We start from the raw sequence: 25,436 nt of genomic DNA, 5'->3' as shown, positions 1-25,436 counted from the left end.
TATGATATTATTTGTTATAATTCTCATTTGTTTTAAATATCTGTCTACAGTTTTAAGTATTAAAAATCTGTTTATTTTGTATTTTTTATAACATTATAAGACTGGAGTTTATAAAAGTGGAATACGAGACTAAGAAAGCTAGCAGCTGAATAATGAATAATGAAATGTCTTCATGCACAAGAACAGTTCCCTCCGCATACTTTTCCAATCCAGTATTAAAAACAATAAATTTTAACATTTAATTGCATGTAGAGGTTGGTTTTTGATCATCTTTTTAAAAACTGCTCTGGACAAGAAGTTCCTTAAATCCATGCATGGACTTTTCAGTTTGTTCATAGATAATCTACTGGGAGTTACGGCAGGCGTGCCACGGCATGTTGTGCAATATAGGCTTAAATTCCTCGCTTTTAAAAAAAAAAAGAAAATAATAATTAAAAAAATAATAACTCCTCCTACAATTTGGGAAGTTTTTGTGCATGTAGTTTTGTGTAATTGTCAGTTAGTTGGGTCCAAACAATAATGATGAGGAAATGTCTGGTAAATTAAAGAGCCATGTCTTGAGATGGATTTGACACCCCATTCAGGGTGTACTCTGTCTAGTGCCCCAAGTTCCCAGGGATAGGCCCCAGGCCCCCTGTGACCCTGTACAGGATGAGCATTATAAAGAATGACTAAGAGAGAGAGAGAGAGAGAGAGAGAGAGAATTTTGCATGCATGCATATTATTTTTGTAAAATCCATTTTGATTATTGGTTTGCATATTTACATAAATAAATAATGCATGTCCACAACTTTAATATGACATATTAAGTACATCTAAATAATTAATATAAAATATGAATGTGCATCATATTAAAACCAAAAGTTTTTAACATTTTTATCTACAGTGTGCAAATAAATTTCCTGGCAGTTTAGACGTTGCCAGTTCCTTCCCCCAAGCCAAGTGTCTTTACTTTTAATTCTCTTTGCCTCTTAAAAGTGCTGAGAGACATAAAGCCAATTCCAACAGAACTGAGTTTCAAGTCTGGGCAGCACACCAAACCCCTCACTTAATTCAACCTAGCAGTCAAACTTTGTTGAGGGTTACATGAATCTATGTATTCTTCTCAGAAAATATGATCACAATGACTATAGACCATTGCATAGCTGCTGTCAGCAATCTGAAAACATTAATTATATAAGATTTATTAAAACTGTGTTACCTTACACTTTTCAATTTCAAACATTTATTATTGTTAGATAACATTCCTTTACCATCTGATCATCCTGGTTATAAACATGGTTTTAAAAGAAGTTTAAATGATTGAAATGAAAAATAAATATGTTTACACAACGTAAATGTAATCTCAAACCAGTCTGAGTTGATTGCAACACTAGATCCCTCCCATCCAAAAGCTTAGATTTAACTCGAGGAAAACTTCCTTAAAGTGAAAGCAGGATTGTCCACATTCAAGTCAGCAACTCTGCAGTACTGTAAGTGAGAGTCTTCCTGTTAACCAGACACATTCTTCTTTGTGACCTGAATAGTTATAATAAGTACTAACTTTTTTATTTTAAGGTTAAACTTACATATCTATATTTTAAAGTAAACTGAATTTCAAACTAATAATACTTATTTTCTTTTACAATATTATACTGATTTATGATAATTTTAACATGCATGTGCTTGCAAATTCTTTAAACTGAAATACATGTGGTTTGACACACAGTATCCCAAAAATAGTATAGCATGGAAGGTATTTGCATATTTTGTAAGATGATTTGCCTAGTTTCTTGGAATAGCACAGGTTTACTTTGACTATGCAGTATTTGCAGAAATGTGTGAGCATGAGTTAAAAAATATTTCCATATACTGTTATTAGATTTAAAGCATGCATAGTGATTAAGTCCTACTATAGCACAAGCTTAAAGTTTAAAGGCAATTTGATTTATTTCTCTGCATTAGTTCTAATATATGGTATGCAGAGCTGTTGAGACTTAACACACTTGGAGGAGAGCACTACAGGATGTATGCAGAACAGGACAATTTAAAGGATTACTATGCCCTTGAGATTTAAAGACATGAAGCAATTAAGCATAGCAATAAGGTCCATTATTTATTTACTTTTCAATTTTGTTCATTTTGACAATGTTGGAACTCTTGTGGTTATCAAAATTATTATATTTATTTGGGTTTTTTTTCTGTAGGTATTAGTTCCTTTGACTGGCCCTCGAACGTGATTTCTATTATCGTGTTTCCAAACCTCAGCATTTATTGAAATATCTTTATTACTATTTTAATTTATTATTTGTAATTTATAAACCTGTACATAATATAAATATGTGTCAAATGTGATTTTGGCGGATTAAATAGCTGCTCATCTTCAATAAACAGCCACAAAATAATTGTTTATAATCCACATTTAAATTATGTGGATAATATCTGAAGTTTTTTGTATGCTAAAAAAAAGTACATTTATACAAAGTGGAGTGGATTGTATTTTTAGGATGGAAAAATACTAAGAAATTTGACATTTAGCAGACACTCTTATCCAGAGCAACTGACATTTTCATCTAATTATACATCTGAGCAGTTAAGGGCCTTGTTCAAGGGCCCAACAGCGTTTGCTGCTGACTTGCATGACTAAAGCTACGTCATTGGCTAATTAATTAAACAGAATTAAAATATAATATAAATAACCAGTATTTACCTTTTGGCTTGAATTTGACTAGCCAAATGTTTTAGCTGCGGCATCGATGCCAGTTTTTTTTTTTTTTTTTTTGCATTAGCAAGGTTCAAGACGCCTGATTTAATACTTCTTTGTTAACTCCAGCAAAATTCCCTTTTTTAATGAGGTGAAGCTCAGGAAGATCATCCTCAAGTTCCATACTGCAGTCTGGTGTACAGACACAGTACCGTCCAAAGGGCATGAGCCACCCCTTGTTTCTTCACATTAAGTTAAATTATATTATGTATATTAAATTTAATACATGAAAACTAATGTTTAATTGTGACAGCCTGTACAGTGCCTAAAGTGACCTCATTTCCACTCTCGTCTATTCCAACCACACAGCTCTCAGCATCATTATACTAATTAGATAGACTAGAATAAAAAGACTTTAACACAATAAAAGAACAAATTCACTACAAAAAAACTTAAAGCATACAATTAAACTGTAGATAGAATTTCTAATTAAAAATTAAAATAAAATGATATGTTTCTTACTGGTTCATGTCTCAAGTTAAATGTTTTTATGCTTCTATGCAAAATATGAAGAAACAAGGGCTGGCTCAAGACTTTTACACAGTACTGTAGCTACAATGCTAACTACTTTGTGTAGCATGAGAAGGTTAAAGCAACTAATGTAGATCAAAAGTATAGATCTAGGTACAGATCAGAAGATTAAAGTATAAGGTCATCTGGTCATTGTTTAGATGAGAGAAGATTACACATTTTTAGATTTGTAACGAAGTACTTAAGGTCAAAATGAAAACATAGTAAAAATGAAAGTAAATATATGTGCGCAGTATTTTTTTAAATCTTAGAAATGCGATTCCATAAGAGCATTTAAATATTCCTTCCAGTAAAACTCAATCAATGTATACTGTACCTACACTATAGTAACAATAAGGAAGTACAAGCAATCAAGTCTTTTTCCACGCACCTGGTGCATAAACTGAAAGTATGCGCATGACAATAGTTTCTTTGGTATAAAGGTTTAATTAATCGAGGGCAGTTTTTAGAGACAGGATTGTTTAGGTAGCTATTTTTTTTTTATTAAACTATTAATTTACTTGCTGATAAGTAACACATACACTATACTAGCAGAAATCATAGTAAAACGTTATTAAGTTATTATGTAATGTATTGTACCTTCTCACGCCCAAGCTTGCATAGTCCTGTCTGTTGTAAGTAATCTCTATGAGTCACTGTAAAGATGATTCATTAATAATGGGACAATAGTAAGTGGCTACCCTAGAGCTAAAAGCCATCGCCAGTTATATTAAACAAAGAGCTGAATCAGTCAGTTCAAGTAAGTTTAAGGACAAAACTTTTACCATAGCACTAATGTTCACTGTACATGTGAACACACCCTCAACAGAACTGGTTATGATTGTCATGCCAGTTTTAGTTATTACTTGTTTCTAGTTACCCAGTTAGCAAAATAGAAAAAATGCTTCCTAAAAATTCTTTTGAATGTTACTAATCAGTTGTAGCAGCACATTTATAGGTTAAACACAACAAATTGAACGCAGTAAAGAAAACAACTTTGGAGCTAAAATGACTAAATTGGGGACTAAATACGAACTGTTAAACACATTATTAATCTACCTGGAAGGATAGTGCTCTACTGCCAACTTGGTAGAAGAATTGTCATCAGAAAAATATCCTGAAAGAACGTGATGGTAGATCACTTAAAGACTCAGTGAAGTAAAGGACGACGGGGAATCATAGTTGTGTTTGCTAAAAGTGAAAGTAAGAGCATTTCCACTCACACAATGTGCTCACAGGATCGGACCGTAACTGCTGTGTGACCTTAAGAATTCACATGTTCATGACACTATCCCGACTAAATGTCTGATCAGACCAGACTAAGCTTATTTCAGAGCCATCATGCATAGACCCCACTGTCTAAGCCTCCGGAGGCAGTGTTTTGCTCTAGGGTTGCTTCAGTTGCTCAGGTCTAGGTCTGCTAAGCATTGGTATGTGGCAATAAAATAAAGTCAGCTGATGACCTAAATGTACTGAATGACCAGTTTGACAGAATGAAAGAAAATTATTGTGAAATTTGAAGTGAAAAGTGGAAGTGTGGTTCCCGGAGCATGAAGAATCATTCTAATTGATAAAAAAAAAACAAAAAAAAAAACAGTATAATGTTTTTGTTTTTTGTTTTTTTTAGCCAGGCAAATTTGTGTTTAAGTTTAAATTTAAGTTTTAATACAGGGCATTTACATTAAATAATACAATAGCAGTAACAGAGAATCCTAGCATTTTACTAAGTGCAGAAATACTTTGGGTCAAGAAAAAAAAAGGAAAAAAAAAAAGAAACTGAATTGAATAACAAATTTCAGTCTGAATCTTTGGCTTATTGTGTAATTGCTTGTGACATACATATTCATAGTTGTTTATTCTATTGTGTTGAAAAGTTCTGTTGTTTACGTTGCATGAAACTGATGTTGGTTTTTTATTCCCAGGCTGAAGTTGATTTGGTGATTTGGTTAAGAAAAGAGATGGGTCTCTTTCATAATATTAAGGTAAGATTTTGAAATATTAATGTTATGGCTTTTTGTTTGAACAAATTATTACTTTTGTTCAGAGGTTCAGGTCCCTAACTGCTGGGGAGCCATGACCTCAACTCAATTTTATTTTCAATATATATAAGATAAACATTTAAGTTTAGTTTAAATAAATTGATCAAATTATGTTTATTTAAATATAATGTGAAAGTATTATTAACTGTATGTCAACTTTATCATTGTATAAGTTATACAATACAATAGTCACATTACTGACGCTGATGAAACATATGGTATAAACAGTTTGCAAAATCCATTGTTTTGTTTGGAGCTCTGGAGCGCCGCAGATGAGTCCGTGGGGGTTTTGTTCTTTCCTGACTTTCGCTGCACATCCTCATATTGTTCACAAAATCCCCCCCCCCCCCCACACACACACACACACATACACATACACACATACACACAAGTACAACATGACTTTTCATAACTGTTATTGTTCACTCTTGCAGTATCATCAAATGGGTAAAAGTGCTGTCACAAAATTACTCTGAATGTTATTACTTCATTTATGATCTAAGTTGTTATAGTTGGAAGCATGAAGTTTACACAAATGTTTCTTTTTTTTTAAAGCTGTTCTCTTTTTTTCCTGTTTCAGTTCTTTGTGCTGTGCCATGGAATGCTCCAGCTTGCACAGCTGCTGGTTTCTGGGTATCTGAAGGGCTCCATTTCGACAATAGAGAGAAGATACGGCCTGTCCAGCCAGAAGTCAGGAATACTTGCCTCTTTTAATGAGGTACATTATATATACTTGTAAAGATACTTTTAATACTTTTAACATGGCAGACAACGTCTGAATCATCAGATTATCAGAGCTTTTCTACATAAGGCTACAAGATTTCCCGTGTCCGTCTGGGTTTCCTCCGTGTCCTCCTGTTGGCCAGAAAACAGATTATATTAAATTTAAAGAGGGTGTGAAAGTGTCTGTTGCTCAGTGCTTCGCAATGGACTAGCATCCACCCCAGTTCTCCTGGATTAGGCTCCGGATTCACCTGTGTGAAGCACTGAAGATGAATGTAAAAATGTCATCCTGTAATTCTTGTCTGAACATGCACATCTTTATCTTATTGTTGCCTTGATTATCATAATTTTTTTAAGAATGAAGGGCATGCCAGTGCAAGTGAAAATATTCCATTTTAGCTGGAACAGATTTGCGCTTAAATCAAAATGTAACAAATTTGTGAATGCCCTAATGATTTCCTAGAGTTAGATTTTTTAACCCAAAGTCAAAGAGTCAGAATAGTTTCCATTTACTCAATTGCACTTGAAATTCCATGTGTAGAATGTGAACCCTCATGTTCATTCATGATTGCGACACAAATACTACCATACCAGAAGGGACAGATCTTTGTGATCAAGGCTTGCCAGAATTATTGCTTAGAAAATAGTACATTTTTGGCCAGGCAGCATATTTATATTCATATTTATATTCTGTGGAATCAGCTTGCTGAATAAAGCAGCTTAATACAACTGAGCAGTTTCATTTTTAAGAGAAATGCTAACAGACAAATGCATTGTGTATTGTGTAGCTAAAAACAACCATACTATCATATTTCAGTCTGACTTTACAATGAAGAATCAAACACATATGGTTTTTCCTACAGGTGGGAAACACGGTTCTTATCGTGTTTGTCAGCTATTTTGGAAGCCGTGTACACCGACCCAGGTGTATTGGCATTGGAGCGATCATAGCAAGCATGGCGGCATTTCTTATTTCCCTGCCACACTTTATCAGTGGCAAGTACGAGTACACAGATTTCAAAAACAGTAAGTACGCATCATTCATATGATGGTACTACCATCAAGAAAACTGTTGTAATAAAAGAATTTCTGAATATGATGTCTTTGATTGGCAGGTACCACCAAGCAAAGCTCTGGTTTTTGCCAAGACACAAGCAGCCAGACATGTTCAGAAATCAAGAGTCATGCCAACAATGCAGTGTTTCCGATACTCCTCTTGGGGCAGTTGCTGCTAGGTATTGGGGGAGTTCCTATCCAACCCTTCGGTATTTCCTACATAGATGACTATGCAAATAAGAGGAATTCGCCGTTTTATCTTGGTAAGAATGAGAAAGTACACCTGCACAAGCCTCTGTATTGGGATCAGACCATGATACATAGCATTGCTCACCAGTTTTCTGTTTCCTACAGGAATATTGTTTGCTGTAACTGTTATTGGACCAGCAGTGGGTTACTTGTTGGGGTCTGTCCTGCTCCGGCTCTATGTTGACTTTGACACGATGTCTCCTGGTAAGGGATAGATATTTCTTTTCTAGTTAATGGATGCCACACACACACACACATGCACACACACACACACACACACACACACAAAATTATATACTTTACTGATAAGACTCCATCTGTTCTGCTGAATAAAAACACCCTGGTCTGAGCAAACACTTTTACATCTTATCTCTATAGCTATTTTGTAAGACTTCCATAAAAATGGGCAAGGCATGGTGGACAAAGGGCATGCAACTATGAGAGATTAGTACTTGTTGTTGAAGTGTTCAAGCATTTATATATGTGTGTGTAAAAGGCTGACCAAGATTCCAGTTGCTAAACACTGACATGTGTAGAAAAATAATGTAACTTTGTGTAAACTGTGTTACAAAGTATATGGTTTTCTCTCATTACTTATCTTGCAACTAAATTGGCATAACGATAACAAAAAAAGAATCTCACCATATTGACCTTGGACATTGAAGTAAAAATTCTGTGTATGCACATGGGTGAAATTACTTGACCAACTGTATTTATTTACTGTGTGTACTGTAAGTGTTAGTTCTGACATATTTGTGCTATACCTTATTAATAGTAACATTAATAACTGAACTTTTACATTATTATGTTTAAAAAAAAAGCCTGTATTTTTTATTTTTTGCTACTGCTTAGTTTGACTAGCATTGATTCCAGAAGCTAACATCATTGGCTATGCAACAAGTCAAATTCTAGGTCAAGGGTAAATTGTTTATTCACAGGACATTAAATCAAACTATGTACAGTAGCATTGCTCATGCATACAATATGACTGTTGATTTTTCCCCAGGCGAACCAGCATGATTGTTTTAAAATGTAAAACAGTTTAAGATACGTACTGTTCACATTCAAGAACAAAAACATTACTAAATTTATTTCATCCATCCCCCCTGCCCCCCCCCACGTTAACTTAAGTATATTTTTTTTCACTTTCGTGTGTATAAAACTGTAAAAACTGTCTGTTTTCAGTCAACAGATTGAAAAAATCTAGTCAAGACAGTAAATCCAACAAAATATCATCATAATAAAAGTCTCTAATTCTTGTGTCTGTGTTTAGCGGAAATTGTCTTGAAGAGAGATGATCCCCGTTGGGTTGGAGCTTGGTGGCTGGGTTTCCTTCTAGCTGGTACCTTGCTCTTCCTTACCTCCCTGCCATATCTATTTTTCCCCAGAAGCATGATAACAGAAGTAAGTCTATAATGTCACTCTTGCTCTTTTCCGTTAGTCCAGCCCTTTCTTCCTTTCGAGAAGAAGAAACTATAAAAAGTGCTAAGCAAGAAGTAGACAAGTTGCACATGATAGTGTTGCAATGAAGCCCATGCTTGTTATGAAGAAGCTAGAAATGTAATGACCCATGAGCTTTTCAAATGTCATGCTGATTGCACTTTTGTCACATTGGCTTTGGTCTTGGCTGTTGGCAATGTCATCCGAGCATATTAAGCAAATAAACCTCAATCAAGTTTGTCTTGTCACTTGATCCATCGCATTCACCTCAGAAGTGAAAGTGTTAAAGGAAACATGAGAAACAGATGGCTCTACAAACAGTTTGTCAACTACTTCTCAGCATGCACGATTGCATATCATACTAAATTCCCATGAAATGGAAAAGATCAATGTTTAACACTCCCATTCAGTTGTAATCATGCCACAAATTGAAATGTAATAATTAGTAACTCTAATCTGAAAATATTTTAATCTCCTTATTTGTCTCGTCCATTTCATGGGAAATTAGTGTGATATTCTGGTAAGCATGAGGCAACTAACCGAATCCAGATTTTCTTCATAACAGATCCTTAAAACTTAAGAGCTTTTGCTCAGTGGACTAACTGTGGTTTTATGTTAATCTGTTTTTTTTTTTGTTTTTTTTTTATAAAAAACTAGTGGAATTTTTGTTCATTAGTATAGAATCTCAACTAGTCCACATAATGGGAAAAAGTCACAAAATGCCATGATTACATGCAAGACATACCACAAAACAGGGAAGTTTGAGGATGGTAAGATTTAGAATTAGAAAGGAAATAAAAGATCACCATGCACAACTTGTGCGAGCAATCACATAACTAATTATCTCTCTGGAGTGATGTTTTGTGTTGCATATTTTACAATTTGACAAATATAAGGTTCCAGCCTCATTTACTGTAGGTCAAATAGGTCATGTACTGTAGGAGATAGTATTGCAATTAGTGGTCAAAAATGGGAAGTGCAACATGTTCTAAAAAAGTCTTCAAAAATCGTTAAATGCGGACTGTGTGTTGATGGTGTATGGTGTATAGACTCACAAGTTACTATATATATATATATATATATATATAGGTTTTATAGAGTTTATAATGTGTATAATGTTTTCTCATTAAATGTCAGGTCCTTTGTGGGTTTTTTTTTTTTGGTCCTGGTAAATTACCAAGAAGTCGCTTTTAAGTTAAACTAGTCAACAAGTCAAGACCCCATAAAGTCTTGACCTTACGCCAAGCCTTTTCAACAAATTTGGAGGCCAGCATTTCAGATGTGAAGCAGGCAGTCTGATCATGGCTACTGCATACAGATTAAGCTTTCTACTGCGATGGTATCCAAGCACTAGTGAAAAGCTGCATAAGTACATTAGTGTAGCAGGGGAGTATATCTATCTATCTATCTATCTATCTATCTATCTATCTAGATAGATAGATAGATAGATAGATAGATAGATAGATAGATAGATAGATAGATAGATATAAAGACAGGCCACTGATGGTCAGGAGCCAGGACAATACAAGTATAATTCCTTATTAACAGAAAAAAAAATGCATTACTCACTAAAAAGTTTTTTTTTTTATAATTGTTTATTATTATATTTGTATAATTAATTTGCTGGTTTGCATTTAGGTACATGAAGAGGCCACGACAGAGTGTGGAGATAAAAAATTAAAAGAGAAGAAGGAACCGGTATCAGACACTCCACGTGACCTTTCTCTCCTCCAGTTCCTTAAAAGTGAGTTTAAATATTGAGTTAAGAAAGTTGTTTTGAGCTCGTTAAAACATACACTGTTTGAAGTACAAAATAGCAACATGTAGTGTAACACAAAGTTATTTAAGATAACAACTAACACAAATTCTGGATAAAAATGTTTATTTAGGGTACAGTGCAGTAATTACAGTATGAAGAATGGAAAAAAAAAACAAGAAGTGACCTATTATATGTCATACTAATTATTTCTGTTTACAAATTCAAAAACTAATAGAAAAAGTAAATGTGATTTTATATTCATTAGCATTGGTTATATTAAACATATATAAAGTATTATATTCCAATAACCTATTCAGTATACTGTATTTTTTTTTCATTTAATATATAATGTTTTTTGGAATTACTTTTTAGATTTCAGACTACTGCTTTAGAGAGTTTCATAAAGTATTTATTATTTATTATTAAAATCTGTCATTTTTACACAGAAATGCTAAAAGTTATAAAGTCAAATTAAAACTGGAATTTCAGATGGAATTTGGGGAGTAATGGCAATACTCGTGTGTCTGTCTTGCATAGTGACACTTACATTGCAGAGTTTTAATTTCAGTGGCATAAAGTACAGAAGTAATGGAAAGTTGATATGAATATGTTTTGGTTTGCTCACACAGAATTTCCATACATCATGCTGAGAACCCTGAGGAACCCCATTTACCTTTTGGTGGTGCTGGCTCAGGTGAATCTAGCAGCGATGGTCGCTGGACTTTCAACGTTCATGCCGAAATACATTGAGAGACATTTCGCTCAAACTGCAGCCTTCTCCAACTTGATGATTGGTAAGGTTATAAAAAAAAAAAATAAGTTTGACTGGTATTAATTAATGTTTGAACATGGATAGAAATAAATTTGACTTAATCTCGTTGCAACAACATATTACTATTATATAATATATGGTAAATATATACAACAGTACTGTGCAATAGTTTTGAGCCCCACCATTTCTTTAAAATTAATGTAAAGAAATAGGAACAAATGTTTTATTGAAACAGACTGCAAAGTGCCTAAATTAAAAAAAAAGGTGGTTTATGTAACAATCTTAGCAGCAACCTCATTTCCCTTCTCATCTGTTCCAACCACTTATCATTCAGCATCACCAGTTATATACTAATCCTCACCCATGTTTCTCATTGCTTCATGCCATAAGTTAGATGATTTTTTATATTTGCATGGCTTAACAAACAAAAAACATTTCTCAGAAAACCACAGTACTACAGTATATATTGTAACTGGCATGGTGGCGTAATGGTTGGCATAGTTGCCTTGCACCTGAGGGTTTGATGTCTGCCTTAAGTCTGTGTGGGTGGACAACATTATATAAAAATTGTATTGGAAATGTTCCCTTTAAAATAAAATTTTTTGTGGAACGCAGTTGCATTCCTGACAGTCTTGCTTACAAAGTCCAACACTTGTATCTCAAATATCCATTATCCTTGCTAAGAAAATCTTGAATCATTTGTAATTCTTCATAAGAAATGCTTTCTTTTAGAGGAAAAGACAAATTGAGCTGTGTTATCTGCTTATGTTTTACCAAAGCACAATATGCTGATTTCTATTTAGAAAAGCAGTTAATATGTCACTAATGTATCTGTATTCCGTCAGGTGGGGTGAACCTCCCGATAGCCATGTTGGGCATCATGGCGGGAGGTATGATCCTGCGCAGGTTCAATCTGTCCGTTAAGGCGTCTGCGATCATGTGCAGCAGTGCAGTGCTGTTGTCCGTCATCTTCGCCTTGCCGCTACTCTTCTTCTCTTGTCCGAGACAAAAGATTGCTAGAGTAAACCACAATGAAAGGTAATGTTTCCTGTGCAGTTTCCTTCCTTTTAAGGAAAAGTAACAATGCTAGCGGTGATGAATTTATATTTTCCTCATAAGATGTTTCTCATGAGATTTGTTTGTGAAATGTAAATGCACTTACAGTTTGCCATGAGAAGGGTAACTTGAAACAAAAAAACAAATAAAACAAAAAGATCTTATGACCACATTTCTTCTTTGTTCATCCATCCATCTCCGCATGCTACACCCTGGATGGAATGGCAACCCATTGCATGGCACAAGCACATACACACACAGGCTTGTTGTATGTACAGTACACACATTGTACAATGTTAGCTCCAATGCGTGTCTTTGGATTGTCACCTCCCAAAGCATGGAGAGAACATGCAAAATACATACATATACTGTACATAGCAAAGAAAGATTCAAACCCCCAATGCTCCGTTTGAACAGACATGCCGCACAATTAGACAAAGACATGCTGTTCAAATTAATTGCAAAAGTATGACTACAACATTATTACATTACAAAAATTTATGTCGATTATTGTTCTTTTCCAGTTACACCATCCTCAAAAACTGCTTTTACTTGCTCTTTTTTTTCAGCTACTACCAAAATTGTATGGCGTGTCCCTGCTCCGAGGAGGCTTTCAACCCCGTGTGTGGTTCTGATGGTGTGGAGTTCCGCTCTCCTTGCTATGCTGGCTGCAAAACCGACACATTACAGGTAAATCTGCAAAATTACAGTTAGCTGCTTGGTTACTGACAACATGATAATCTATTTATTCACAGCACATTTAGTTTCCTGGAAATAATTTATGTTTTTGGCAAAGTTAATTTGGCAACATTATGGTTGTTCGTTTTGCACCAATGTAGAGTAAATAACATAATGACTTAATGATATTCGGATAAACTAATGACTCAATGAACATTTTTAACAGCATTTATTTGGGATATTTATTTGCACTGTTGTTTTAAAGTTTTTTATTTAAATCATTTCATTTATCCCAATAATATTGACTGTTTAGCAGGGAATATTTGGGTTTTTAGAATGACTTTACCGTAACTGTGTGTGTGTTATTCATATCGCCATATCTGATTAGCCTAACAAAATACGCTTAAGTTTATTTTAAAAAATTGGGATTTTTTTTGCTGTGATGACGGGTTTCTCACTCTCCCTCCTCCAGACCTCCCGCTCTTCTTCTTTTTAATAAACTGTTGCCATGGAAAATAAACATTTCCTTTGCTAAGTAAATTTACTGTAACAGTTTTAGGAAGGCTGTTGCTCTGCCCTTCCTCTGTCCCGATTGCGCAATCTGAACCTAACACTCCATTAAACTTTAACTGGAATCACTTGGTGTATCTTTAATACACTTCACCAATAGATATTTATCTGCATATACCTTTACACTGATCAGCCATAAAGTTAAAAGTACTGGGAGCTGAATTGAGTAACATTGATTATATCCTTATATCCTTATAATGACTCCTGTTACTATAAAGGGTTGGGAGATTTTGGGCAGTTTTTCAAAGCTGATATGTTGGAAGCACATGGATTTTTAGAGTGGCTCCAAAATGACAGGCTTTCTGTGGTGTTCCTGGTATGCAGTGATTAGTACCTTCCAAATACAGGAAGGAATACAGATGAACTGGTGAGTCATAGACATCCAAGGCTCATTAATCTGCATGGAAAAGCAAAGTTTATGCATGCTGGTTTACCCCAATTCCACAGAACAGCTACTGCAGCACAATTTGCTGAGAAAAGGTTTTTCCTGCCTATATCTGGCTCTGACAGGAAGAAGGATAAGATAATGTATGGCTCTGTGACTTAAAGGATCTGCTGCTGCACTTTGCTGACACATACCTAGTGGAGTTCATGCTTAGATGGTTTAGGGTTGGTGACACAATATAAGACAGGTGATTATGTGTACTACAATATTAAAGACATTTGGAAAAAAAAAATTCTCTATACGCACACATGTTTCCATTTACAAACTACCAGTGAGACCATGTGTCGAGTTAATTATCTCAGTAACAAAAGCTATTGTTTAACATCTATTGTTTAACAATCGATATTAAAATGGTATTCCCAGCATTTACTCCACATCTGTATATTCCCGTCAGCCAATTCACTGTTGTTCTCAGAGACTATTGGGAGCATTGCCAGGGTTCATTTATTTGTTACTGAGCAGCAGTGAGTGCAGATAAATCTTATGATCATACAGTACATTTCCCTCCTATACATTCCAACTAAACCTCCAGCAACAGTTTGGACATTTCTCCTTACAATTCTTTACTTGTTTATTCAGAAAGTGAAAAAGACACACATGTATCCCCAAGTGAACTTCACAGTAATTAATCCAAGTAAAGTATGTTGCACACATTGGACTGCTTACTTACGTAATCATTAATCAGCATGATTCTCTTTTATTAAAGGGTACTTAAATTTTGGATTAAAATAACACTACAGTCTTGTTTGTACGTTGTCTGTGTTTTACATCATACACTTGGTCTTGTAATTTGTATGTAAAGTATGTAGGGGGAGGGGGAAAAATACAGATGTTTAGCTTGGATTTAATATTTCTTGGTTGACCGGAGTTAACCCTGATGTCATCTCCTGCTGTTGTGGCATATCTACAGTAACACATGGTTCGATGTGTTGTGCGTTCTGAGATGCTTTCCCACTAACATCAGTTTAAACATGTACGAGGCACAGATCCAGTGCTCACTGGCAGGGGTACAGCTAGAGGTTCTGGGTCCCTTAAAAGCCTAATATAATCCCTACCTCACACAAGCCAACCTTTTTCAATTGCCATAGCATTTTAAAGGGCCTCCTGTCACCGAAGGGGCCTTGGAATTGTCCTTATTTAAAACCAACTTTCTGCCTTATAAATAGTTACAAGAATTTAGAGCTTGAGAATTAAGAATTTAATTTGAAGTTGGAATTAAGTCACAAGTACAATTGTCGATCCAAAAGATATCTGACCGATCCTGGCCAACATTATATCCTTTGGGTGCTGTTGGTTGCAAGGTGGGGCTTCCATGGATCGTATTTTTTTGTCAGGCACGTCCCAAGGGTGCTCGATCCGGTTGGGATCTGGGGATTTTGCAGGCAGGGTTAGTAGCCTTGGGCACTTTGCCTCCAGGTCCTTATGTGCAGCAGGTTGACCTTTTCCTTGATTTTAAATTCAAATTGAAATTTTATTTATCACATACACAGTGATACACAGTATGATATGAAGTGAAATGCTTTGGAATTATTTGGTCGGGGGCTCGAGCCCCAGCACCACCGAGTTACAACTGCCCATAACCCTGATACAAAAGCCCATAACCCTATCTGTTCTACCCATGACCCTATCCAGTGGTGCTGTATCTTGGCCGACCCTGCACTCTGACCCCAGCTTCCTAACTGGGATATGCGAATAAATTATTCCACAGTGCTGTAAGGCAAAAGATTGAATATACTGTATATTTTTAAAATTCCACCTTCTTCATTATAATTAGTTCAATTAAGACATGTTTAATATAAAAAGAAACTAGTGATGTAAAAAATACAGTAAATTAGATTTTGTTATATTATGTGGAGTATTAAGGTTTTGAAAAAAGTTACTGCTTTCAAGTAGATTTTTTTAAGAACATACAGCATTAAGCATTATGTTTGTTTTTTTTTATTTCTGTCTTTTACTTATTTTAGGACAGTGCATTTATTCATTATAATGTCATGTATACAGTATACAGTATAATGTCATGTATACAGTATAATGTGATGTTTAACATGCCTGTTTTCTTTCAGTAAATGTAAGTTTGATCATAAAGTTTTACAAGATGCATGCTAATATAAAGGTTTACATTTAACTGCTCTATGCATTTCATCTTTTATCTTAGTTATGCAATGTGTGGCTTACTTTATAGTAAAGTAAATACACCCCTCCAGGAAAAAAATGTTGCTCGTACCTGCTCCAGAGACTGTTGTGTATGCAGATCCCATAAGATACTCAGTAACAACCATTACCCTGAATGATCATCTGGCTTTGATAACTGTATGAAAAAAGCAGGGCGCTTGATCTTTCTAAATTGAATGTCAAACATATGTTATTATAGTTGGCATTTTGTCATATAGCCTGCAGGGGAACTGTGATTTAAAGTCATGGTGACTCAACAGAGATGTATTCCACGCCGCTGCTCGAACCTGTTCATTTGGATACATTTGCCTTAATCCTCAAATTAACTCTTTTTTTTTTTTCTTTTATCTTGTACAGAACTACACAGACTGCGCTTGTGTAGGTCCACCAAGCTCTCCAGGACATGCCAAATTAGGACCATGTGCGAACAACTGCTCCCACCTCCTCATCCCTTTCATGATTTTCTCCACGCTCACATGCGTTTTGGGGTCCTTGTCTCAAACGCCATCATTCATGATGATTCTCAGGTACTTATCCGATGCTTTCTTTTTTTTTTTTTTTTTTATTTTATCTTCTTAAGACGGCATGAAAAAAAGACATAGTTTAAAAAAAAAGAGGACGAGCAATATGATAAGGTTAACTAACACGCTGTGAAATAATAAGGACACTCATGTGCTCGGAGAAAAAGGTACATAAAGAAAGGTTACATTAGTATTTATATGTACAGTATATGATAACAAAAGCGTTAATTCCCATAATGCTGCAATATAACTGAGTACATTGTATTTCATATATAGATATCATAATTAGAGACTGTGAATACAGAAGACGACGGATACTCAGGTGCCTTAAGTGCCGTGTTGTTGTGTTGGTTTATGACCCACAAAGACACACTTACTTGTCAGTTCATGCCCCAGGTGATGCTGTTTTACATAACTGATCTTGGCTGGCTTTCACTACTTTACACTAAACTCTTTGGTGTCAACAGCTCAAGCCTTTTTTGGGCTTGCATTTAACTTTTTTTGCTGTTATTAAATAAACGACTACTGGGTTTCTTTTTAAATAAAAAAGCACATTGCACCATGATGGAAAAACATATAGCTTCATCAAGATTATGCCAGAATATGATTCTCTATTCAGCTGCTTTCATAACACTCAAAATATAAATAGTACATGTATTTCAGATCTTACTATACGTGACATACCTAGGTTTTATCTGTTGCTGTTATCTTGTATGTAAATTTAGAAAGTGCCCTCATGGGAACCGAGATAAAAAACAACATTCGGCTTCCTCGCAAAAGAACATGTTTGTCATTAATCTGTCTGAGTGAGCTCAGCATACCTGTGCAGGCCTGTTATAAAGATTAAAACGCCCCAAACCATACTCTCTTTAAAAAGACAGATAAAATACATTGATTCTAAAATGTGGTTAGTTTTAAACCACAGTAAACATAGTGTACCTGAGAAGAGAGCTGTATCAGGTGGTTAATATTTAATACTCTGTCTTAAATTCAAAAGAAAAATAAAGCAGGGAGGGATTTAAAGCAACTAATCCCTAGTAATTAGCACATGATTCATAGATGAAATTGACACTTCATGTTACTTTTCACATTTTCACATGGGACTTTTTTAAGATTAAAATTATTTACACAACTTCTTTTTTTAACACATTATCAATGTTTACATGACTGTTTAAATTCATTTAATTGTAGACCATTATTTTTTTTTTCCTATGTGGCTTTTATGCCGCTCAAATAACATTTCTATATATTTTTTTATTAATACACTATTATGTTCACATGTGATTTTTATACACTTTGTTAATTTTTACACATGGACTTTATAAATGAGTCATTATTGTCCATGTGATGTGCACATATAGTTGGCACAGTGGTGTAGTTCTTAGCACCCTCTCATTGCACCTCCAAGGTCTGGGTTCAATTCCCGCCTTGGGGTCTGTGTGTGTGGAGTTTGCATGCTCCCCCCTGCTTGGTGGGTTTCCGTTCAGGTTCTCCAATTTCCTCCCACAGTCCAAAAACATGCAGATTAGGCTAACTGGTGTTCATAAATTGCCTGTAGTGTACTCTAAATGTCCTAGCACGGTCATAAAAAATAAGAATAAATACAGTGGTCACCACTGGCCTCCATGGTCCCTAGTTGGTCTACAGAGTGTCCTAGATGGATGGATATGTGAACATAACTCATGTTATATTCATGTGACTTTTACACAAGTCTTTATCGTCACCGTTTTCCTTTATTCTCATGATTTATACACAATGGATCTTTCACATTTTACATCTTTCAACATTTTTACACACAATTTGCAGATGTGATTTGGTAAACATTGGGGATTATAAATTCCTATTGTTTACACATAAAACTCCAAATGCAGACTCTGTAAAACACCAAAGATACATTTTGCATCTGGACTTGTTTTTCTTACCATAAATGAGACAATAAAATTATACATGAAGCAAACCAACAAACTTAAGGAGCATTGCTCAACCTGGAATTTAAACTCAGCTATCCAGACAGAACTTAAACTAATGGGTTTGCGTGACCCCTTTTGGATTCAGAATTTTTTTTATTATTACTTCCAGGAAAATGGCATCCATTGGGCATCTGCAGTATAATAAAGTCACTCAAGAAATATATTGCAATCACTGTGACATTATTTAAATGAAAAATTTTAAAACCCAAAACATTAAACAACCTAAATGTCCTCATATGAGGACATAACATTTTCTCATAACTACGTTACCTATATATCCTTGTACAATCCTCATATGGGGAGCATTTCCTTGTAATCAGGTAATAATAAAGAGAAACAATGAGGAGGAATTACAATGTACATGTCAGTAGCATTCGGGTCTCAGGAGTTTAAAATATTTAAGTTTTTAATATTTACAAATATTTAAGATTGGATAAGTTTTATACAAACAAAATGTTATTCATTAATAATTTTTTATTCTCACCCACTTGAGTTCACACATGAATAGTAAATTAGCTTATTAGCACTTATCATTTTTTTTCGCGCCATAAAAAAATTTTCTTAGGATGTAAATACAGTATAGGATGCTGAATTTTCTTATACATTTGTTTTTATATTTTTACTTTCACACAGGACTGTGAAGACAGAAGACAAATCCTTTGCCCTTGGAATCCAGTTCATGCTCTTCAGAGTACTAGGTTAGTGCAAAAAACTGTGTTATGAGAAAAGTTTGTACCAGCCAAGAAACTGCCTGTATCAAAAGGATATTACCGTCCAACATACAAAGAAATCAATGAAACACGTAGTTCAATGACGTTTTTGCATTAAGAAACCTATTTTATCGTTTTGTTATTGTAAATGCAAATCATCAAAGTACGTCAGTCATTAGCAAACCAGTCTAACCTGGTGTCTTTCAACACATGAACAGCAGCATGGGAAAAAAGCAGCCATGTGAATTACAATATAGGCAGAATACCATACACAGAGTATGACTTTAAAAAGAACAGTTTGCATATATAACAGGATATGGTACATTTTTCGCATTTCCAGTATTCAGATGGTTTAACCGTAACACAGATCACCTTTGAGATACCTTAACCTTACCTAATTGGTCTCTTTAAGTATATTAGGAGTTCAAGAAAAATAATCTAATATTTTTCGAAGTGAGAATGTAAGAACAATAAGTCTATTTTAGCCATGTTTACTAATTTTGCACTTAAAATTTTGTCTTATTCTATGTTTAGTCTTTTATAATTTATAATTCAACAGAAAAAGATGAACTTACAATTAAAAAGTGATATCTTAATAGAAAATGAAAGTGAAACTATTTTGAAATGTACAATTTATTAATACCGTGAAACCTCGGATTTCGTGTAATGCGATTTGCGAGGGTTCCGCAAGACGAGCAAAAAGGGTTTTTTTTTAAAGAGTTTTTAAATTTATTTATTTTGACTTGAAAACTTAACAAGTCTTGGTTTATGAGTACACAGTATCGTGTATCATGCATTCGCTTCTTGTTTTGACTGAGCGTCATTTGATCATATCTGAGCCAATGTTTTTCTTTTCTCTTGCGCTGTGGAATTCTGGGTAATCATCTACCCTGCTCGGTCTTGGTGCGTGTCTCCTACTGGTATAATCAACATCCGTGCACACGTGTACTGTTTACTATAACACTGTGACCACGTGTGTGCATACAACATTTTTAATTTTGTGTTTGAATTCATGTGTGTACTGTGTCTTATAACATACGTGTGCGCATGTGTAAAGCAAAAGAAAGTCTCATTAGAGAGGTAAAAGATCCATTTTCTCTCTCTCCCTCTCTGTTCCAGCCTGTTGTTATGTGTGTATGTGCCACTTCAAACACTCTCGCCTTTATTTGTTTTTTTTTTTACTTTATATTTTGGGCTGTGGAACAAATAATTTGTGAATACAAGCCCACTTCCGTAATAAATTATGCTCGTAATCCAAGGTTTCATGGTATAAGATTACGAAAAAACACATATAAGACTGACAAACCTATTTGACATTTTGCTTGTTCTTAAAAAAAATACCTAAACCTTTTTTCTTAAAAACATAGTAAAATGTGCATACATATAGGTGTAGTAATCTAAGACTTTCTTAATTTTAAATTTTTATTTTTATTTTAAAATATCTGTTTACTATTTCAAATTAATTTTTTTATTTATCACATACACAACCATACACAGTATGATATTTAATAAAATGTGACCTTGAAAGTGACAAAAGGAAATAAGGAGAAATGCTAATAGGAAAGAATAAAATAAAAATATAAAAAACTTCAATTTTGTAACTGTAAAGGATCACCCCTAGACGGCGATAGGCATACGAAATCTTGACTTGTGCAGTTTTTTATTTGTAGACTCAGTTTCCCAGAAGGCACCTCGTTCAGGTAATGAGAGCGCTCACCTGAACCGTGGTAGCCCATTAGTTTCTTTATAAAAAGCGGGTGTCTGGCTACTAGTCTGTTTAGCTACCATCCAGGTTAGCAGCTAGTGTGCATAACAGCTACTAGGCCTAGCCAAGTCCCTTGTAGATTTAGTCCCTTGTTTGTTTAGTCGTCTTGTCTGTTTTGTATATTAGTATGTTTAGTCTCTAGTCTGAGTGAGTTATTTAATTAATGTTTTGTTTGAAACATGCTCCAGCGGTAAAGCCAACTTCCTTTGTTCATGCTTGTTTTTTGTTTTATTTCTTTATACTTGTAAGCCTTTTACCTCTGCATCTATGCCTCACACATCCAAGCCCACAGACAGTCCAACACCACCCACGTTCATGACAGTTACAATAAAGTAGATTATAAATATCTGCACTTACTTTGATCTCACTTTTTGCAGTGCTCACACCTTGTGTTCTGCTTGATTCAGGCTTAATTTTATATTAAACATAATCTAATAAAAGAGGCAGAAAGTGTGAATAAAATCACTCATGTGTATTCTGAGTACAGATTAATGATGTTGAATTGCTTTCACTGACAGCGTTCCTCCCAGCGCCTATCCTGTATGGAAGTGCCATCGACACAACCTGTATTCTGTGGGGGAAAAAGTGTAAAAAGAACACTTCCTGTCATTACTACAACTTAGATTATTTCAGACAAAGGTAGGTCCATTTTCCTCTTTATGTTCATAATGTACATTATATTGGACAAGCAGCAGTTTTTAAAAGATTTATATTTTATTTATCTTTGTGTTTGTTACTTTTTAGATTTCTTGGACTTATGACATTTTTCTTGTTCGGAGCGTTGGTCTTTTTCTTCCTCTCCTATTTGGTTCTGAGGAGAAATGATCCTGGGCAGCAAAATAAATCAGAACAAAGGCAGAGCAACGGTACAATTGAGAAGAAGGAGATGAAAGAGTCAAAATCGGAAATCTACTAAAACGTCCAAAGAGAACGAATCAATCTGAAGATCGACGAATCGATCTGGGCCAGGAAAAGATAGGAAATACTGATGGATTTGCAACAAGTCTTTGCAATCACAAGTCACAAGGATATTATATTCTGTAGCATTAAACATATATTATCTTCACTGTTGTGCTGATGAAGCATCTGAATACACTTACACACACTAAATACACTTACAAACTGTGAAGCCGCTGTAACTTTTTCTTCATCTGAGCCTTTAGTGAACCCTCAAAAGAAAACTTGTCCAAATGATTTTTACTACACTGCCTGGCTAAAAAACAAATCAGGGAAGTCCAACACATTATGAAAACCTGGATTGGAAAATACATAAATAATGAAAGGCGATCACTTAAATGCTTGGTGAAATTGTGTTGTAAAAAAATTGGTTACAGAAATCACAGCTATGTTTAATATTGAAAGTAAGATACAGATACAAGGTGCTTGGGCCCGCTCATCCTTGCTTGCAACTACTGTATATTCTGTATATATATATTTTTGACCAGGCAGTGTAGATTGGGCTGTGATAATGGACCAGGTGTTATGAACGTTGCAGTCTTGGTTGAGTTTGCTTTACATTATCTGAACTATTAGTTTAAAAAAAAAAAAAAAAAAAAAAGCAGAGAAGATTGTTTGGATTATGTTACTGGAGTGTTACTGACAAACAGAGGGCATTATGGAGAGAGGGCAGTTAGATCTTATTTGATTTTAAATGTATTTTAGGTTTGAAATACTGAAAATACAGTATATTACTTTTTTATCATTAAAAATACAAAAATGTAAGCATTCTTACTATGGTCAAAAAATTATCTACGATATATGTTTTATTTGTATATATACAATATATGATATATTTTGATAAAAGTGTACATGTTTCATAAACTTATATTCATTTTTATGTGAATTTGATACATTTGGATAACTGTTAAATATTATGGCATATACTTTTTAACTGTGACAAATGTTTCTAAATCTTAATCACAGACATGCAAGAAATAAATAGACACAGTTTATTAGTTTAAAATGTATGCACCAAAATTTGTTACATTTGTGAGCTTTTAAGGTTTAGCTATTATAAATCCTTTGGGTTCTGAGTCTCAACATAGAGTGAACCTTTTGTTCTCAAAAGCACAATGATGTTTTCCTGAAGGCTCAGTCTTGACTTTAAACCCCTTTCTTTTTACGGTAACTGAACTTGAATTCCATTAACAATAGAAAGGGGGATTTGGCAATTCCTAGTATTTGCCTCTGGGCCTCGGTCCACCCTCTGACTGACCAACAATCTTTCTCACAAAGTTCTCACATCTAGGCATACTTAAAGACGTTTCTGTTTCAATCTGACAAAAAGGGAAAATATTAGTCACAGCAACAAATTTTGGTGCATATTATCACCAAATTTTTTGTAAATCATTTGATCATTAATAACTTTTGGTGCTTATTTATTCTGGTATGTCTGTCTAGTTAAGTTCTGATTCACTGAAAAAAAAAAAAAAAGCCTGTTAAGTAGACTAGCAGATATAGGAATGTTTGCTTGTTTATACAATAATCTAATCAGGCGATCATGTGGCAGCACAATGCAGTAGATACAGAACAAGATCTAAAGTGGACACAGTTAAAAAAAAATAAAAATTAATCATCTGGTCGAGTTTTTATTGAATGTGTGCAGTGCTCTCCTTCAGATTCCTGTACTGTGCTGATAGGCTTGTAAACCTTGTAGCTCATTCCACTGAAGTTTTAACATCTTATCCTTCCGGGCTGCTTCTCTGCCTACCGTCTGTGGAACAGTAAATGCATCCTCTGACCTTTCAAATTCAAATAGTTTTCCTTTTTCATTCACACCATGTCATGTTTATTTGTGATGATCATGAATGAAATGGTTGCTGCCACATGATTGGCTGATCATAGTGGATTATTGCATGATGTGAACCAGCAGGTATCCAAGTTTTTATATAAAATTGCCTTGTGAGTATAGTCTAAAGCACTAATTCATTTTCATTGTTGACACAAAGCCAGTCTACGGTGTAATAACTGTACTGTAAGTTTAAATGTGAATTGTGTGGAGTAACACGGTTGAATGTCGTTGAAAGTTTTCAGCAATCGAATGTGACACTTGTAAACATGGTCCAAATGTAATTTGTATTATTATTGACAAACTTTTATTTTTTCTGTCTTTCTTGTTGGTGTAGCATATGTCTGTCTTACTGTGTATGTTTATGAAAGCCATTTATACTCTTGATTTATTTTTGTATAAATACACACATTTACTTGTACACATTTTACCCACAGATGCACAGATATTCCAGTCTTTTTTATGTTCATTTTTATGTATCTTTTTTCATAACTGGGTAGGATTCAAAATCAATCAGTGACCACCTGTGATTGAGACAAAAAAAAATTAGCTGGGTTACAGTGGGTTTGGGGGACATTTGCGAAGTCAGCTATTAAGTCACCCAGGTCAGTTTTGCGCTATGGCTAATAGAAATCGGTTGAAATTGATAAAATGTAAAAAAATAAAAAATAAATTACTTAAATAAAAAACACTATGCATAATCTTCTTTTTATTTTATTTTAAATGTATATGCTTGCATTTAAAGTGGTAAAATGTTGCCTTACTGTACCTATATAATCCTGCAAATGGTGCAACACAAACCAAATAAAAAACAATTGTGATATCGAATTGGAACCTAAGTATCATGTAATATCGTATCGCGAGGTCCCTGATGATTCCAAGTTCCAAGGTGGTTACTCCAGTTGTCATAGAAAAACATGCTTTTTTTTGGCTATAAACCCACATAATATTATTTTTAAAAGTAGTAGAGAACTTATGATGTCAGGCTGAGAGTTCCCTCTTTCTTACTACATCATGGAATCCTCATTTAAACATTTTTCAAAATAGTTTTCTCCGAGACACACTGCGTGAACAAACTCCCACTGGCCATATCTCAAGCAAGTGGACATAATAAGTCATAAATTTGGTGTTGAAGTGGAGCTTAATGAACCTGGAATCTGAAAATAACTCAAATCACCTAAAATAATAACCATGACAATTTTGCTTTTTCTGCAAAAGAAATATGTTTTTGTAAACCAGTTGATTTTATGCCTGATTCTTGATAAAATCTTCAACATTAACTTGTTTGAATAATAAAAAAAAAATGCATTTTTTTTTTTTTTTTTTTACAATTTTGATAATAAACAATGGTATGTACTAATATGTCTTGCTTCATGTGATATCTGTTTTTTACTACCCACACTTGCAAACTAATTGAAGAGCGATTTTATGCGTTACACTCCTGCCAGATGATTGGATAAGGAATTGAAT

At 34.5% G+C, this 25,436-nt stretch overlaps 1 protein-coding gene across 2 annotated transcripts; it reads left to right on the top strand.

Moving 5' to 3' along the window:
* Positions 1 to 1,388: 1,388 nt before the first annotated feature.
* On the top strand, positions 1,389 to 24,640 carry slco2b1 (solute carrier organic anion transporter family, member 2B1). 2 transcript variants are annotated; one of them, XM_053478318.1, is made up of 15 exons: positions 1,389 to 1,472; positions 5,176 to 5,235; positions 5,873 to 6,010; positions 6,879 to 7,041; positions 7,131 to 7,334; positions 7,426 to 7,524; positions 8,594 to 8,724; positions 10,399 to 10,504; positions 11,149 to 11,313; positions 12,137 to 12,329; positions 12,917 to 13,037; positions 16,570 to 16,739; positions 19,337 to 19,401; positions 21,697 to 21,817; positions 21,923 to 24,640. In XM_053478318.1, exons 2-15 carry the CDS (start codon positions 5,212 to 5,214, stop codon positions 22,092 to 22,094), a joined length of 1,872 nt encoding a protein of 623 aa, XP_053334293.1. In that variant the 5' UTR covers positions 1,389 to 1,472; positions 5,176 to 5,211; the 3' UTR covers positions 22,095 to 24,640. The 2 variants fall into 2 exon arrangements, with proteins under 2 accessions (XP_053334293.1, XP_053334294.1); XM_053478319.1 differs by having other exon boundaries at positions 1,445 to 1,467.
* The last annotated feature ends 796 nt before the right edge of the window (positions 24,641 to 25,436 follow it).

This window comes from Clarias gariepinus, chromosome 19 (genome assembly GCF_024256425.1).
Source record: "Clarias gariepinus isolate MV-2021 ecotype Netherlands chromosome 19, CGAR_prim_01v2, whole genome shotgun sequence".
In the NCBI taxonomy this organism is placed as follows: domain Eukaryota; kingdom Metazoa; phylum Chordata; class Actinopteri; order Siluriformes; family Clariidae; genus Clarias; species Clarias gariepinus.
The sequence above is the reverse complement of the archived record's forward strand: the minus strand, read 5'-3'. Positions and strand labels throughout refer to the sequence as shown.